Raw genomic sequence first — 14208 nt, forward strand, 5'->3', positions numbered from 1 at the left:
AAAAGATAGAGAGGGATGGAAAAGCGCGCCAAAATTCTAGCATTTGCTTATTCAAAAGCACCGTTTGATCTTGACTAATCTGGATTTCATCCATCGAAACTCTCCTGGTTCGAGGATAATCTATTCCAATAAACTGGTCTCCTGCTGCTTCGAAAGATTCACACATATTGTAAACAACGGCATTTCATATCATTGTCCCAATGTGCGGTACATTGTAGTTTATTAACAAACTGGTCTCAACAGCAGGAAACAACCTTGAATTTGATGCACGCTTCTGATATAAATCATGTTGATGTTCATATCAAAGAGTAAATTTGCAATGAAAACATTGGTCAGGAAGAGAGCAAAGAGAATTGGCTTGGTACAGTCCAGATAGGATTACTCAATGCTACAGTAGAGAACAATAAACATACTTTCTATATCCACATAATATTTATTCCACTGGCTTATATCAGATGGACCAGCAAACTCATCATGTTTATTAATGAATCTTGTAACATTTAGTAATGATTGCACTGCTAAACCTGGTAGCAAGGTGTAGTTTATTTGCATTTGGTGTAGCCTTCAATGCCATTGCAGCAAGTTCTGAACTTTTCCATGCTGGCTTCATCTTTGCGAGGAATATTGCAGACATTGCCATCAACTTCCATAGTGTAGCTACAGAAACACAATACTAGAAACAAATATGCAAACAACGCCAGTTGCAACACTTACCCAACTTCTCCGCAGCACCCACGATCGTATTGTGGATGGAAGCAAGTACAGATCCAGTGCAAACCTTGAGCCATGACCAAGGTATTCAACATGAGGAGAGTAAAGACGGTACTCAAGAGTGCAAGCTTCATTTTTTAATTGTAGTTTGATGTGGAAAGACATCCTCCTCACCCTTATTATATCTTGGGGCTTTATATTTGTTGGATTCAACTGTGCAACGCTTTCTTGATCCTATACAAGAACTTTGTGTCTTGTGAATTGCTTAGATAGGGGGTAATAATCTCATCTATCCGCCTGTCTACTACTTTTGTGGACCATATACACTATTTTCAGAAATTATTGGGTCTATTTATAATTAAACTTGGGACAAATCTTGAACTATTTTGGAACACTTGCCTAATTAATATTGGGACACTTTTCGAAATTATAATGAGACAAAACTGAATGGGATTTGAGATGAAATCATAGTCGCTTTCTTCGTTATTCATAACATGTCAGATATCAGAATTTACTACGAAGACGGAATAAATGCTCCAGTCGATGGGCATGGAAACGAAGCTGTTGAGATAGATGTAGACAACGAAGCCTTCCCTCTCGGTAACATTACCAACTACAATACTTACGTTGATAGGAAGCCACCTGAAAGAGAATTGACCGCACTAAAAGAGAAAAAGATTAAAAATAAGAAAAATGTGCCCAAGACTGAATATAACAGCTACACAGACAAAGACAAGGCAAGATTTTTTATCCTTATCTACGACCATGGCATGAATCCTAATCAAGCTTGGAAAGCGCACGGCCATATATCAAGAACAACTGCTTACAGATGGTACGCAGAGGATCAAAAAAAGGTTAACAAAGAAATTGAAGACGATGAAGAGCCAGTTAAGAGAGCAGGTCGACCAAGGATTTTGAACGAAGACCATACGAAGCACCTAAAACTAGAATTTAAAGATAATCCATCAGTAACAATCGAACAAGCTCATGAGAGTCTTGTTAAGGCTTTCTCGGGTTTGACTATCAGCCAAACGACTATTTACAACTACATGACCAATGATCTTGCCTTGACTTTCAAGAAAGCTCATTTCCATTCCAAAGAAAGAAACTCGCCTGAGAACATTCAAAACCGGTATGACTGGGTAGTCAAATGGAGCCAAACCGACATGGATTACATGTCCAACTGTGTTTTCATTGATGAGACAGCTTTCCATGTTAACTTGAAGCGAACAATGGCTTGGTCAGAGAAAGGAACTCGAGCTGAAGTGCCTGTACCTCAAACAAGAGCGAAAACTACCACTATTATTGGCGCAACTAGCGTATGGGGAGTGCTGAATGTTCAAGTGAGGTTGCCTGGAACATCCAACAAGAAAAGAAAGTTAGCTGGCACTTCTTCTGGAAAAGCAACAACAACTGTGGGTACTGTAACTGGCCACTACTTTAACTTTATTGCGAAAACGATTGATATCATGGACCAGCATGAGCAATTCAAAGATTTTTATCTTGTTATGGACAATGCACCCATCCATACAGCCAAGGATATTGAGAGGTATATCATTCAGCGAGGTTACAGATGTGTTTACCTCCCACCATACTCCCCTGAGCTTAATCCTATTGAGCAATTCTGGCATGTGGTCAAGAGTAAACTCAAGAGGGAGAGGCTCTTAAAAACTGAAACACTTTCGACCAGGATTACCGATGCATGCAATGATGTATTGTACAGTGATCTTGAAGGTTCTGCTCGCTACTCTGTTAAGAAATTCGATGTTTGTTTGGCGAAAGAGCCTTTGTAATAAATGAATTTTACTTTCTCTGAAAATGTCTCAATGTTTTTTTTATAAGTGTCCCAATATTAATTAGGCAAGTGTTCCAAAATAGTTCAAGATTTGTCCCAATAATTTCTGAAAATAGTGTACAAACGATAATTTTTCTAATTTTAGTGATTTTCAGTGCCTGTAAGTAGTACATGCGTTAAATGACCCATTTATGGATAAAAAGAGACGGAAATAGACCCTTATATGCTTGAGGCTATTATTCTACATATAGCGCAATTTTGCGAAATCCGTATATTTTAATGCGTCATGAGCAACACAATCTAAACTGGTCATCTGCTGAGGCAAACTCTATTTGATCCGCTAGTGCGCTCGATGCTCCCAAGCCATGGTGTATAGGGTTAAATACAACAACTGGCGTAGACACTTGTGCTTTGTTGACTTGTGTTCAGTTAGCAAACCCTGCCAGTAACAATGCCATGATGGCGCATCTAGCGCAAATGATTTGATCAAACAACAATGTACAAACTAGGGCCGCAGTGGTTTCATGCAGCTCAGTCTCTCTCAATTCAAGGGTCAACCATGTGATGGATACTTGACTTCAATTGTAGTGCTAGACATTAGGTAATTTAATGTAGTAGTGATAACCCAAGTAAAAGTATTTTCTTTTATTGAAAAAGAATTGAAATAGGCTGTAGAAGCCCTATAATAGCGTGCTATTTATTTACACTTGGTTCTGCCACTAATACCATGGCAACATTTCTCGAATTTCTCCTTGCTTTTGACATCCTTACGACCAATTTTACAGACATTGCCATCAACCATCATATGGTAGCTAAAGTTTTACAAGAGCAATGATTTAGAACACAAACAAGAATAAGAAATCTTGGTAAAACCACCTACCCGACTTCGGCACAACATCCACGATCGTACTTGGGTTCAAAGCAAGTACACATCCAGTGGTTTTGAGCCAGGACAAAAGTATTCAACATAAAGACAAGAGCCAAAACTGAGAGAACTGCCAACTTCATTGTAGTTGCTTGATAAGATGTATGATAATAAGAGATAAATGTTAACTGCAGCTTATGATTCTGCATTTAGGGTAGCGTTTATATACCTTTCAAAATACTCAATTGCGTGTATGCCTCAGCCAAAAAGTTGCAAGATGTTACAGTTTTGATCTAAAAAAAGCCTTGCTCATCGTCGTTTTTGGGCATAAAGTATGCCCATACAGGTGTAAACCTGGTAAAAAGGCCATTCCTTTTTTCGCCATCATGCATGTGGTAGTTTTAGAATAGAAACAGCAAAGGGAGAGAGAAAGAGAGCCTATCACATATATAATTTAATGCGGCGCAGAGTCATCATCATACTTTATGAATGGATAAGGTTCTCGGTGATCTACTACGAGTGGGCAACAGACACAGTACTGATATGTAAAAACGGATTCATATGCTTCATGTATTAGCCTTTGGCGTATTTATGCACATCGCTTTTTTCTTTTTCTAACGAGATAAACAACAGAGTATGATGAATAAGCATTGATGGTGTGCTCCCTGAGACAAACACAAATGCTAACAATTTGTAACACAGTGATACAAACTAAATAAAAAAAAACCAGAGAGATTCCCAAAGCTAAAACGGATGTGGATCTTCAATTGTCGTATACTTATTGATAATGAAGGCGTTATTTTTAGTATATGTATATGGGCGAAATTGATGGGAAGGGACATCCTAAAGGGTATCGTTATGCTGGTCAGAGTAGTTTTTGATTCTGTATTCTAGAATATTCGCTTTCCAAATGATCCCAGAGGCTACTTTATGACTATAACCTGTTCAGATGTCTCAAAGCTTAAATGCAGTAATACACACTGATGGTATTCACTAATTTTTTTTATATAAGTGAAATTAGAAAGCCCAGATAGCATTTTTTGTCGCAAGCTTCAATTTATAATACGTTCAGACATGAATAACTTTTGTGCAAGCAAAATCAGATGTGTATCATACGATGAAATTAACGTTTAAATCCTGGGAGTCTCGAGCATGAAATCAAGGAGTTTGTTTGGTATAATCCGTTAATATTCTAATGCGTTGATGCTTTGTGTAGATGTACTCGTGGGTGTTTACTACTTTTGAATTGGATGGTCGATCATTGGCGAGTTAAAACCTTATTAAGCACTTTTAACCTAATTAATCAAAAAGGCTATATTTATACATTAGAAAGAAGAAGCATTAGTTGTTATTAATGCGCAGTAGCTTTTGAGAATAGAATCGCCGTTGGGAGATACCACCAGGCAATAAAGCATTAATCGCTACTTGTAGGGCCTGTTAAGTGATGCCAACATGAAAAAATATCATACATGGCATTGTGCTGGCAAGGAGGAGAAGGGGATCGGGAGTAGGATGACATTTCACATTAGTATGCGCATTTGGTTGAGCAATTTTCAGTAAACAAACCTATTAAATGTAAAAATGTTCTTTAAAAAACAAATAGAGTAACCGTGCCAAGCTCTAAAACTTTTCAATTTGTGGTTCCCTTCTTGTGTATTAGCTTCAAAAACATCGAGTTTCTTCATAAATATCAGCATTGCCAGCCATCACTGGTTGAGTCTCCGTCAAGTATTGTATGATCCAGATTGGACAAATTTTGATTAAAAACGACTTAATTCGTCTATTCTACAAAATTCGACTATATAGATCGTCGCGATTATCCCAAACACCCCTAAGCAGTCCCTGGTGGTAGGGCGAAGTGGTAAAACTCCCGTATGCCAACGGGAGGATCCCGGTTCAAATCCTGGTGAACGCAAGTTGTTTGATTTTTTGACGTAGTACTGATGTCCTCGTTTGGTGTTTTGTGCTCTTATCCATGATCTATATTTTGACGATTTTCCGCAAGACTGTACTGGCTCTAGGAGTCGCACCTTATTAGTAGTAGATTTCTTTCCCAACTTAGTTCAAAAAATATCTTATTCCCCTTCATTGCAGACATTGGGTCCACCAACAGTCTTTTCTATCCCTCAGTATGACATTTAAAGGACTTTAAATAAAACCTGGAGCTCGACTCCCCTACAAAAAAAAAAAACACCCCTAAGCTCAAATCCTGGTAAACGCAAGTTGTTTGATTTTTTTGACGTAGTACTGATGTCCTCGTTTGGTGTTTTGTACTCTATCCATTATCTATATTTTGACGATTTCCGCAAGACTGTATTGGCTCTAGGTGTCGCACCTTATTAGTAGTAGATTTCTTTCCCAACTTAGTTCAAAAAATATCTTATTCCCCTTCATTGCAGACATTGGGTCCACCAACAGTCTTTTCTATCCCTCAGTATGACATTTAAAGGACTTTAAATAAAACCTGGAGCTCGACTCCCCTACAAAAAAAAAAAACACCCCTAAGCTCAAATCCTGGTAAACGCAAGTTGTTTGATTTTTTTGACGTAGTACTGATGTCCTCGTTTGGTGTTTTGTACTCTATCCATTATCTATATTTTGACGATTTCCGCAAGACTGTATTGGCTCTAGGTGTCGCACCTTATTAGTAGTAGATTTCTTTCCCAACTTAATTCAAAAATATCTTATTCCCCTTCTTTGCAGACATTGGGTCCACCAACAGTCTTTTCTATCCCTCAGTATGACATTTAAAGGACTTTAAATAAAACCTGGAACTCGACTCCCCTACAAAAAAAAACACCCCTAAGCTTTCTAAGTGTGCTTCTCGAGGCGCATCCAATGGTACTAAATACAATGATGTTTTGAACAAGCTTATTGAGCAATTTATAAAAGAATGAAATGACATTTTTGACGAAAATGTCAAAATTTTGCATATAAAAGTGTTACAAAAGTGGTTTCAGGGGCTAATTTGGATCCATAGCAACATTTTGATTCAATATATACCATAGTAACGAGCCGTTTGAACGTAGGTTGGTTTCCACCGAAGCGAAGCGTAGGTCAGGAAACTACCCAAAGTGCTGAAAGGCTCGTATACCATAGTAAAAGTCTTCATTATCAAGGTCAAAAACGCGATCGTTTGTTTTTCGATGAAAATCATGAGGGGGTGCCTCATGCTTTTTGGTCGATTTTTGCCCATGTTTTTTTGGTCCCCAAAAAGTTGAGCAAAGGTGCCAGGAAGTAACTGCCAGATGAGGGCAATTGTTTAATGCTATTCTGACCATCTAAAACAGCTTTTAACACAAGAAAACACAACTCCAATACATCCTGATTTCGCTGTGTTTTGCACATATTTGAGCATCTTAAGGTAATACTACTCGTACCAATTCTTCTGAAGCCACTCCTACCGATAGTTTACCAGAACCGCAATGAGGCTGTAGCGGTATTGAACGAATGGGCGTATATTTTGTCTATCATTGTCCGTGGTTATCCGGATTTAATGCAGATCACTTGGAGCTTCTACGATCATGTAACACTGAAATGCCTAGAGATAATCTATGGCCTCCTTTTGTAAGAGATGAAGCGCCATTTATTCCTATACACTGATCTAATATCATGGTCTTTATGTCTAAAAAGAAGGATAATCATCCCCTCATCTCACTTTACAATAGCCCATTGTAACATTTGTACGAAATGTAATTTATATGAGGTGAATGACGATGATCATATATATATATATAAAAAGACATTGAAATATAGCATTGCTATTTTCATTTTATTCATATTAGGAGTAAAGAGTAAGAAAGTTTTATATATATAATATTTTACAAGCAACAATGGATTACATAAGGGATAAAAAGCGACACTAACTGCTCCATGATGAATCATGAGATTCACCTTCATTATCCTTGTCATTTTCATACCATTCACCCTCATGAATGACTCTTCCGCCAGTTGGATTCCGTCTATTTTTGCCCCGTTCAGAATCGTTTATAGCATCTTGTTGCTCATGTTCGCCATCCAAGAAACCTTGGATGTCGGGTGGTATCTCTTGCATCTGAATACTGGGTGCCGAATCTAAATATCTCAATTGCTCCATGACTCTTTGTCTCACTTTGAGTAGATAAGTTCTATCGTTTTGGTTTTCTACTCTGCCCTTGAGATCAGGATGTAGTTTGTAGTCAGGTTTGAAGAAATCTCTGTATTCGTTGGGCGGTAAATCTTCGCTGAGTGTTGTGTTTGTTAATACGGATGTCTCATATGTCCAGCATCGAGCCACGTTTCGAACTGTGTATCCACCTCCTCCTACTACAAGTAGCGGAATCTTGTAGTCTTTAACGATCTGAACACACTGGCCATGAGCACGGATACTCAGGTTGAAGCAGCCCAAGCGATCGCATCCCAAGGAATCTGCACCACACTGTAATACGATAGCTGAAGGTCTGAAATGACCAATAACTGCATCAATGACTTCCTTGAACATCCACACATACGCTTCGTCATCAATGCCATCTCGCAGAGGTACGTTCAGTGAATAGTATTTGCCCAAATTGGAGCCAATTTCATCAATGTGGCCGGTGCCAGGAAAAAAGTCGCCATTGTATTTGTGAAAGGATACTGTCATTACGCGGTCTGTTGAGTAGAATGCTTCCTGCACACCATCGCCATGATGAATATCGATATCAATGTATAATACGCGAGGGAAATATCTGTGCATTTGAATGTATATGTGAGAACACATGGATTATTTTTTCTACGCACACAATACATACCTCAACAGCTCCAATGTACCCAGCACAATGTCATTCACATAACAGAACCCACTTGCTTCGCTCTTCTTGGCATGATGAAGACCGCCAGACCAGTTGATGCAGATGTCGGCACCGTTTGCAATCAATTTGCGTGAAGCTTCAATAGTTGCACCTGCATAGCGTTGACAGAAATCGTATATACCGTCAAAGATGGGACAATCATCACCCACGTTGAATCGTTGAAATAGCTTTTCATAGTTGTCTGCATTGTCTGGTGTCACTCGCTTCAGGAAATCTACGTAATCTGAGGAGTGAAAGTTGAGGATTTCATCGTCTGTAGCTCTTCTAGGCTGAAATATTTCCATCTTGTCGTGCATGCCGTATTTCAATACTAAGTGGTTGGTCAATGTCAAGCGATGCGGCTTCATAGGATGCCGTTCCTATATATATATATATATATACATCATTAAGTAACGATAGTCTATGCTCTCCTCTTGAAGCGACGACTTACACCGTAATGGTAGTTTCCAACGCCTTCATCATGAAAATAAGCTACTCTGGTTTTGTCGTGTGAAGCCAGGCGCACATTGTTTCCTGCTGACATGTACTTGGCTTTCTGCTGAGAGCGATAGTCCTCTGTAAATGTATACATGTCCTCGTCGTCATCCTCGTTGTGCTTTTGTCGTGCCATTTTGGGATTATGTGTTGATAGACAAGAAACCCGAAAAAATTTTGATGAAAGAGTGATGGAGACTCTTTCCCCGGAGCTTTAATACCAGTGCACAATGGGATCAAGCATAGTGGTAGTGGTGGTTTCATCCTCTTCAATGAGTTTCTCTGGCATACGCATGTAGGTGTCTTCGTTGTTAAACTAGCAATTGATTTATTGTATAATGAAGGGTTTTATGAAGATGGCATGATAGAGTGTATAGTAAAAATGTAAACTGTAATAATATAAAATGTAGTAGTAGGAGGGCGAATAAATAGTTGATATTTTACATGATTTTGCAATCAGAATCTTTGGCATTGGGTTTACCATTTTTATCTCGAGTAGGTCTTCTCTTGACTGTAACATCGGACTGGTTGAACGCCTCTATGCGCTGTTTGGCCTTTACATCGCCATGTGCTGCAGCTCGTGTATACCATTGCCTGGCTTCCTCGAAATGAGGGATCACGCCAACGCCTGTTTCTGTATAGTAACCCACCGCATACTCTGCTTTAGCCAATCCTCTTTCAGCAGCCTTTCTTGCCCACAAGTAAGCTTCCTTGTCATTCTGATTCAACACACCATCTGCACCCGTCAGGTACCACCCCGACAAGGCCAATTCAGCATTGGGATCACTTTGTTCAGCAGCCCTGGAATACCAAGCAATGGATCTGCGTGGATCGATGGGGCAATTCAAATGACCGTTTTCATACGCCAACCCCAGCTTGAATTGAGAAGGAGCATAGCCCAATTGAGCAGCCTGGCTAAACAGTTTTCTCGCATAATTCAAATCAGGAATGACAGAAGGAATGCTGTTGTCTGTCTTTTCATAGGCCAGACCGAGTTCATGCAATGACTGAGGATGGTCTTCATCTGCAATCTGTGCTGCTCGCAGAAACCAGGAGATGGCCTCACGCGGATTCTTTGATTGTCCCACCAATCCATGCAACAAGATCAAGCCCAATTTATACATACCCGAGGGATCACTGAGGTTAGCGGCTTTTCGATAAAACTGCATGGCATAACGATGATCTTTCTTGGTGCCCAATCCCAATTCATAGCATACGGCTGCTCGATACGTACATTCAGGATGGCTCTGCTTGGAGCCTTGGAGATAAAGACCAAATGCCTTTTCTGGGTCCGCCTTCAATCCGTGTAGTCCACCTCCATAACAATTACCCAGGAAAAATTGCGCATCGGCTAATCCAACCTTGTGAGATGCCAGTTTTTTAATCGCCTTGATAGCTTCGTTGGTCAATTTATCATTCAATTGGCGAGCACGCACAGGATCCTGAGGATTTGGTCTCAAATGCTTGACAGCCTCCAACAAGAACCTGGCAAAGAACAGCTGAAATCTGGGATCGCCACTGGTCTTGGACTCTTCTCGTACTTTGTTGATGTTTTCTACAGTCACTGGTGGAAATTCTGGGTTTGCATTGTGAATTCGATCGTATCTGCGTTTACCGGCTAAAATAGCCATTCTGAGTGAACTATCGGGAAGGTAATCCTGATCCTCGGCTGAATCGGCAAATGTAGAAGAATACTCTTGAGGCTGCTGAGGTGCGTAAAAGTACTGCATGTCTTCAGGTCGATTGTTTGGATAGATGGGAGGTGTGCTCTGCAAGTTGACTGTGCTTGGTGGTGGCGACATTGGCAGTTGCTGATGAGGCGGAGGCGCTGGAGGCGGTACCTTGCCCACATTGACCAGAGAACTATTCGGGGTAGAGCCATTTGAATAAGGGATTGAATTGAGCGATGCCATTCTTCTGGGCTCTACGACTGTAGCTTGATAGCCTGTATTAACGTTGTCGCTGGGGAGTGTTGTCATCTTTTGGTGAAGTGAGAGAGAAAGAAGGAAAAGAAAAAAAAAGGCAAGGACCGAACCATTTTATCCAACATTTGATACAAATCTAAAAAAAGATTTTTCATACGGAGAACCCTTTTTGCTTATAAAAATAAGCACAATACAAACCTTGGATTTTGTGTATAACAGCACATTCAAAAAGAGGTCCATCGTCAGTTGAACTATGGTATGTCGCCTGTCAAATGGACAGCATTATGGTAGCCATGTCGACAATCGCAACACGTTTCATCGGCAACAAAAGTGCAATCAACTGAAGCTCATTTGCTGTTCACATTTTTCAGCACGTTCTGTTAAAAGAAATTGCAATTAACATTGCATTAAAAAAACAAACAAAAGAAATATGCCACACGTATTTGAAGTCTATGATTGAATACAAGATTTTCCATGGATTGTGGAACGTAGCAATTGGCAAAAGTGTAATACAGTCGAGATCATTTGGCAACAGATGGAAGCCATGACATCATTCAAGCAAGCAAGCAAGCAAGCCATGGTGTACATATGTGCATATTGCTCATGGACTCAATCAAAGTCCATTGTTCGTCCATGAGGCAGGGCGCGCCAGTGGCTGTCTCATAGATATCTTGGCATGGGGTGGATGGGATGAAATTAAGGAGCAATGCCTATTTTGCTGCTTATCAGATGGAGAGTAGCATGCAAACATAGTGTGATGTGACATGAGAGTGCAACCGAGCAGTGGTTCCAGTAAACCGTTTCAAGCAGCACATGTTATCGTGCAATCAAGGCTGAGCTCATGATTGTCCTTGAGCGTGTTCACTCACCTTTGCTGAGCTCCAACGCTTCATGATGCTCTAGCTTACCGAGAAAAATGCATCATGTTTCGCAAGGCCAATCAAACAACCCCATTTCATCAAAATGCTGGGTTGATTACACTTCTTGATAACATTCATAAAGCAAGACACTTTTTTCTTCTTTCTTCTCTCTTTCTTTTTAACAAGTAAATTATGAAATCAGTAACACTTTCTTCAGCTGATGACAAGAACCTCGTGCGGGCGGCAGTGCCTACTTCGGTTAGTCCTCTTGTTTGAATAAACACAGTTGGAAAAAACTAGCTACTGATACAACGCACATAGAAAATTTTCACTGCTGGAGTAGCACGTCTTCATGTCGCTAGTCCAGACCCCTCCAAATGGACATACTCTCAGGTATGGGGAGCTGCTGTCTTTTGTATCGACAAGGCAAAGAACAATTCCTTCTTTATTCGACTAGTAGATATTCAAGTAAGTGTAGTGGCTGTGTATACGGGTGACATTATGTAATCCCTCGACGCTAAAAAAAAAATCCGTTTCATTCTTCTCTGGTGACATTACAGAATGGTTCAGGTGTTATTTGGGAGCAAGAGCTTTATGAAGGATTCAAGTATGTGAAAGATGCAAGCTACTTTCATTCATTCGAAACAGACGTAAGATATCTGGGTAAAAAGACATTGTGATGGGATGCTCATCTTTTGAATTCTACAGGATTGTTTAACAGCCTTGGAATTCGTGGATGAAGGAGAGGCAGATGTATTTTACAAAAAAGTTCAAGGGAGAGATTCACTTACTGCCAAGGCCACGATTGCTTCGACCGCCTCCTCTACTTTTGGACACAGGAAAACGCCAAGCTTATCCAATACTCTCAATAAGCGAAGAAGCAAAATCGACAAGAACCACATTGGCATGCCAGCAGACTTTAGACATGTTGGACACATTGGCTATACACCAGGAAAGGGATTCAGCGTACAAAACAACGACTCTGAGTGGAATGGCATTTTCGAGCAATTGAAAGAGTTGGGTATCTCTGCAGATGAAATCAATGACAATCAAGAATTTATCCAGGATTTCTTGCAGCAAAATGGCACGGCGCTTCCCTCTTCTCCACCTCCACAGCAGCAGGCGCCTACCGTTGCCACAGCGCCACCACCTATTCAGACATCGAGAAAGAAGGCGCCTCCCCCACCTCCACCTCCAGGCCGTCATCATGCACCACCACCTCCACCTCCTCCAAGACGATCCAACAACAACCATAGCTCGCCTCCACCTCCACCTCCTCCTGCTAGACATCCAGGCCCTCCTGTACCTAATCGTGGTAGGCCAGTGCCTGCTCCACCACCAATTCCCTCCATGGGCAATGGATCTCCTGCTCCTCCCGCACCTCCTCCACCTCCTCCAATGGGCAGTGTGCCTCCTCCTCCCCCTCCTCCTCCAATGTCGAATGGCGGTGGAGCACCAGCAGCCCCTCCTCCTCCTCCTATGGGCGTTCCTCCCGCTGCTGCTGCTGGTGGCGATGGCAGATCCAATTTGATGGCTTCTATTCGTGCTGCTGGTGGCTTTGGTACATTGAAATCATCGGGTAAACTTCGTGAAGCTGAAACTTCGGCACCACCTACGCCTTCCGTGGCTAACCAAGCAGCTGGAGCTGCTACTGGAGCTGCAGCGGGAGCAGCAGGAGGCAGTTTGGCTTCCAGTTTAGCGGATGTTTTGAAACAACGTCAACAGGCTATGCAAAGTGATGATGAAGACGACGATGATGATGAGTGGGAGTAGTTGACATGTATATAAATGTTTGAATTTTACTAATGGAAATAAAATGAAATTTTGTAAAACCAAGTATGTTTGTAAAGGGCTTAGGGTTGCAATCACGGAAAAGCTATCGTAAATCTCTTCGGTATGCTGCTCGTGCTGATCAGTGAAGGTACTAGGTCTACCTACATTTCTCTCGGATTTTTTTATAGGGCCTTTGGCTAATATCCCAAAATTAATATAACTAAAATGTTAGAAAAAGAACCCTGATTGTTGATTGATATATAATCACTGATCGTATGGGTGTTTATGCTTCGGATGGTTCTCTACCTTTGCTACGCTTCGGTGAGAACCAACCTGCACAGCGACAGCTCGAGCTACCGGTTACCCTTGTGTATCTTATCATAATACGACTACGTTCAAGCTGACCCTCTACTTACACATGAAAACCCTTTATAATATCTGTGGATCTGACTCTTATCTGATGCTCTACATCCATATACACGTATCTACTTCATATATGGGCAAGTAGCATACTGGTATTTCCACTTTTTAGTCCTTAGTGTCCATAATACAACAAAATTTGAATGCATTCGAGCTGCGTTTTCTCGCGTCCAAGGCCGTTTTAGATTGTCATAATAGGACCAAACACTTGCTCTCATCTGGCAGTTACTTTCTGACACCTTTGCTCAACTTTTTGGGGATCAAAAAAAAACATGAACAAAGTTCGACCAAAAAGCATGAGGTACCTCTCATGGTTTTCATCGAAAATTCAATTATGCACTTCAAACTGAAGCATTATTATATCTACAATTATGACTTACACATCACCATATATGACCTCTTTGCCACCATTATGCGTACTATCTGGAGGCACCATTATCAACAGTTTTACAATCTCATCCCCTTTAATGCCATCAAAGTCTGTCGCCACATCCGCACAGAACTGTTAATAAGATTGTCAAATCTTAGGCAACTCTCCCATTAGTTTATTACTCAA

The 14208-nt window shown here is 40.7% G+C and overlaps 6 protein-coding genes across 6 annotated transcripts; 2 read left to right on the forward strand and 4 right to left on the reverse strand.

The window, feature by feature from the left end:
- Positions 1-542: 542 nt before the first annotated feature.
- On the reverse strand, positions 543-845 carry ATC70_005530 (uncharacterized protein; the record flags this gene model as incomplete). Its single annotated transcript, XM_064824817.1, has 2 exons — positions 543-657; positions 715-845. The coding sequence occupies 2 exons, from the start codon at positions 843-845 to the stop codon at positions 543-545; spliced, it is 246 nt and encodes an 81-aa protein (XP_064680194.1).
- A 360-nt stretch (positions 846-1205) lies between these two features.
- ATC70_005531 (uncharacterized protein) lies at positions 1206-2504 on the forward strand (the record flags this gene model as incomplete). The annotated part of the gene is made up of 1 exon (XM_064824818.1): positions 1206-2504. The coding sequence occupies one exon, from the start codon at positions 1206-1208 to the stop codon at positions 2502-2504; it is 1299 nt and encodes a 432-aa protein (XP_064680195.1).
- A 699-nt stretch (positions 2505-3203) lies between these two features.
- ATC70_005532 (uncharacterized protein) lies at positions 3204-3514 on the reverse strand (the record flags this gene model as incomplete). Its single annotated transcript, XM_064824819.1, has 2 exons — positions 3204-3318; positions 3387-3514. 2 exons carry the CDS (start codon positions 3512-3514, stop codon positions 3204-3206), a joined length of 243 nt encoding a protein of 80 aa, XP_064680196.1.
- A 3719-nt stretch (positions 3515-7233) lies between these two features.
- ATC70_005533 (Calcium-transporting ATPase) lies at positions 7234-8810 on the reverse strand (the record flags this gene model as incomplete). The annotated part of the gene is made up of 3 exons (XM_064824820.1): positions 7234-8077; positions 8141-8559; positions 8631-8810. 3 exons carry the CDS (start codon positions 8808-8810, stop codon positions 7234-7236), a joined length of 1443 nt encoding a protein of 480 aa, XP_064680197.1.
- Positions 8811-9114: 304 nt separating this feature from the next.
- ATC70_005534 (uncharacterized protein) lies at positions 9115-10653 on the reverse strand (the record flags this gene model as incomplete). Its single annotated transcript, XM_064824821.1, has 1 exon — positions 9115-10653. The coding sequence occupies one exon, from the start codon at positions 10651-10653 to the stop codon at positions 9115-9117; it is 1539 nt and encodes a 512-aa protein (XP_064680198.1).
- A 998-nt stretch (positions 10654-11651) lies between these two features.
- ATC70_005535 (uncharacterized protein) lies at positions 11652-13232 on the forward strand (the record flags this gene model as incomplete). Its single annotated transcript, XM_064824822.1, has 4 exons — positions 11652-11717; positions 11781-11927; positions 12020-12109; positions 12168-13232. 4 exons carry the CDS (start codon positions 11652-11654, stop codon positions 13230-13232), a joined length of 1368 nt encoding a protein of 455 aa, XP_064680199.1.
- Positions 13233-14208: the final 976 nt, after the last annotated feature.

This window comes from Mucor velutinosus (assembly GCF_035048745.1).
Source record: "Mucor velutinosus strain NIH1002 chromosome Unknown tig00001544, whole genome shotgun sequence".
Classification (NCBI taxonomy): domain Eukaryota; kingdom Fungi; phylum Mucoromycota; class Mucoromycetes; order Mucorales; family Mucoraceae; genus Mucor; species Mucor velutinosus.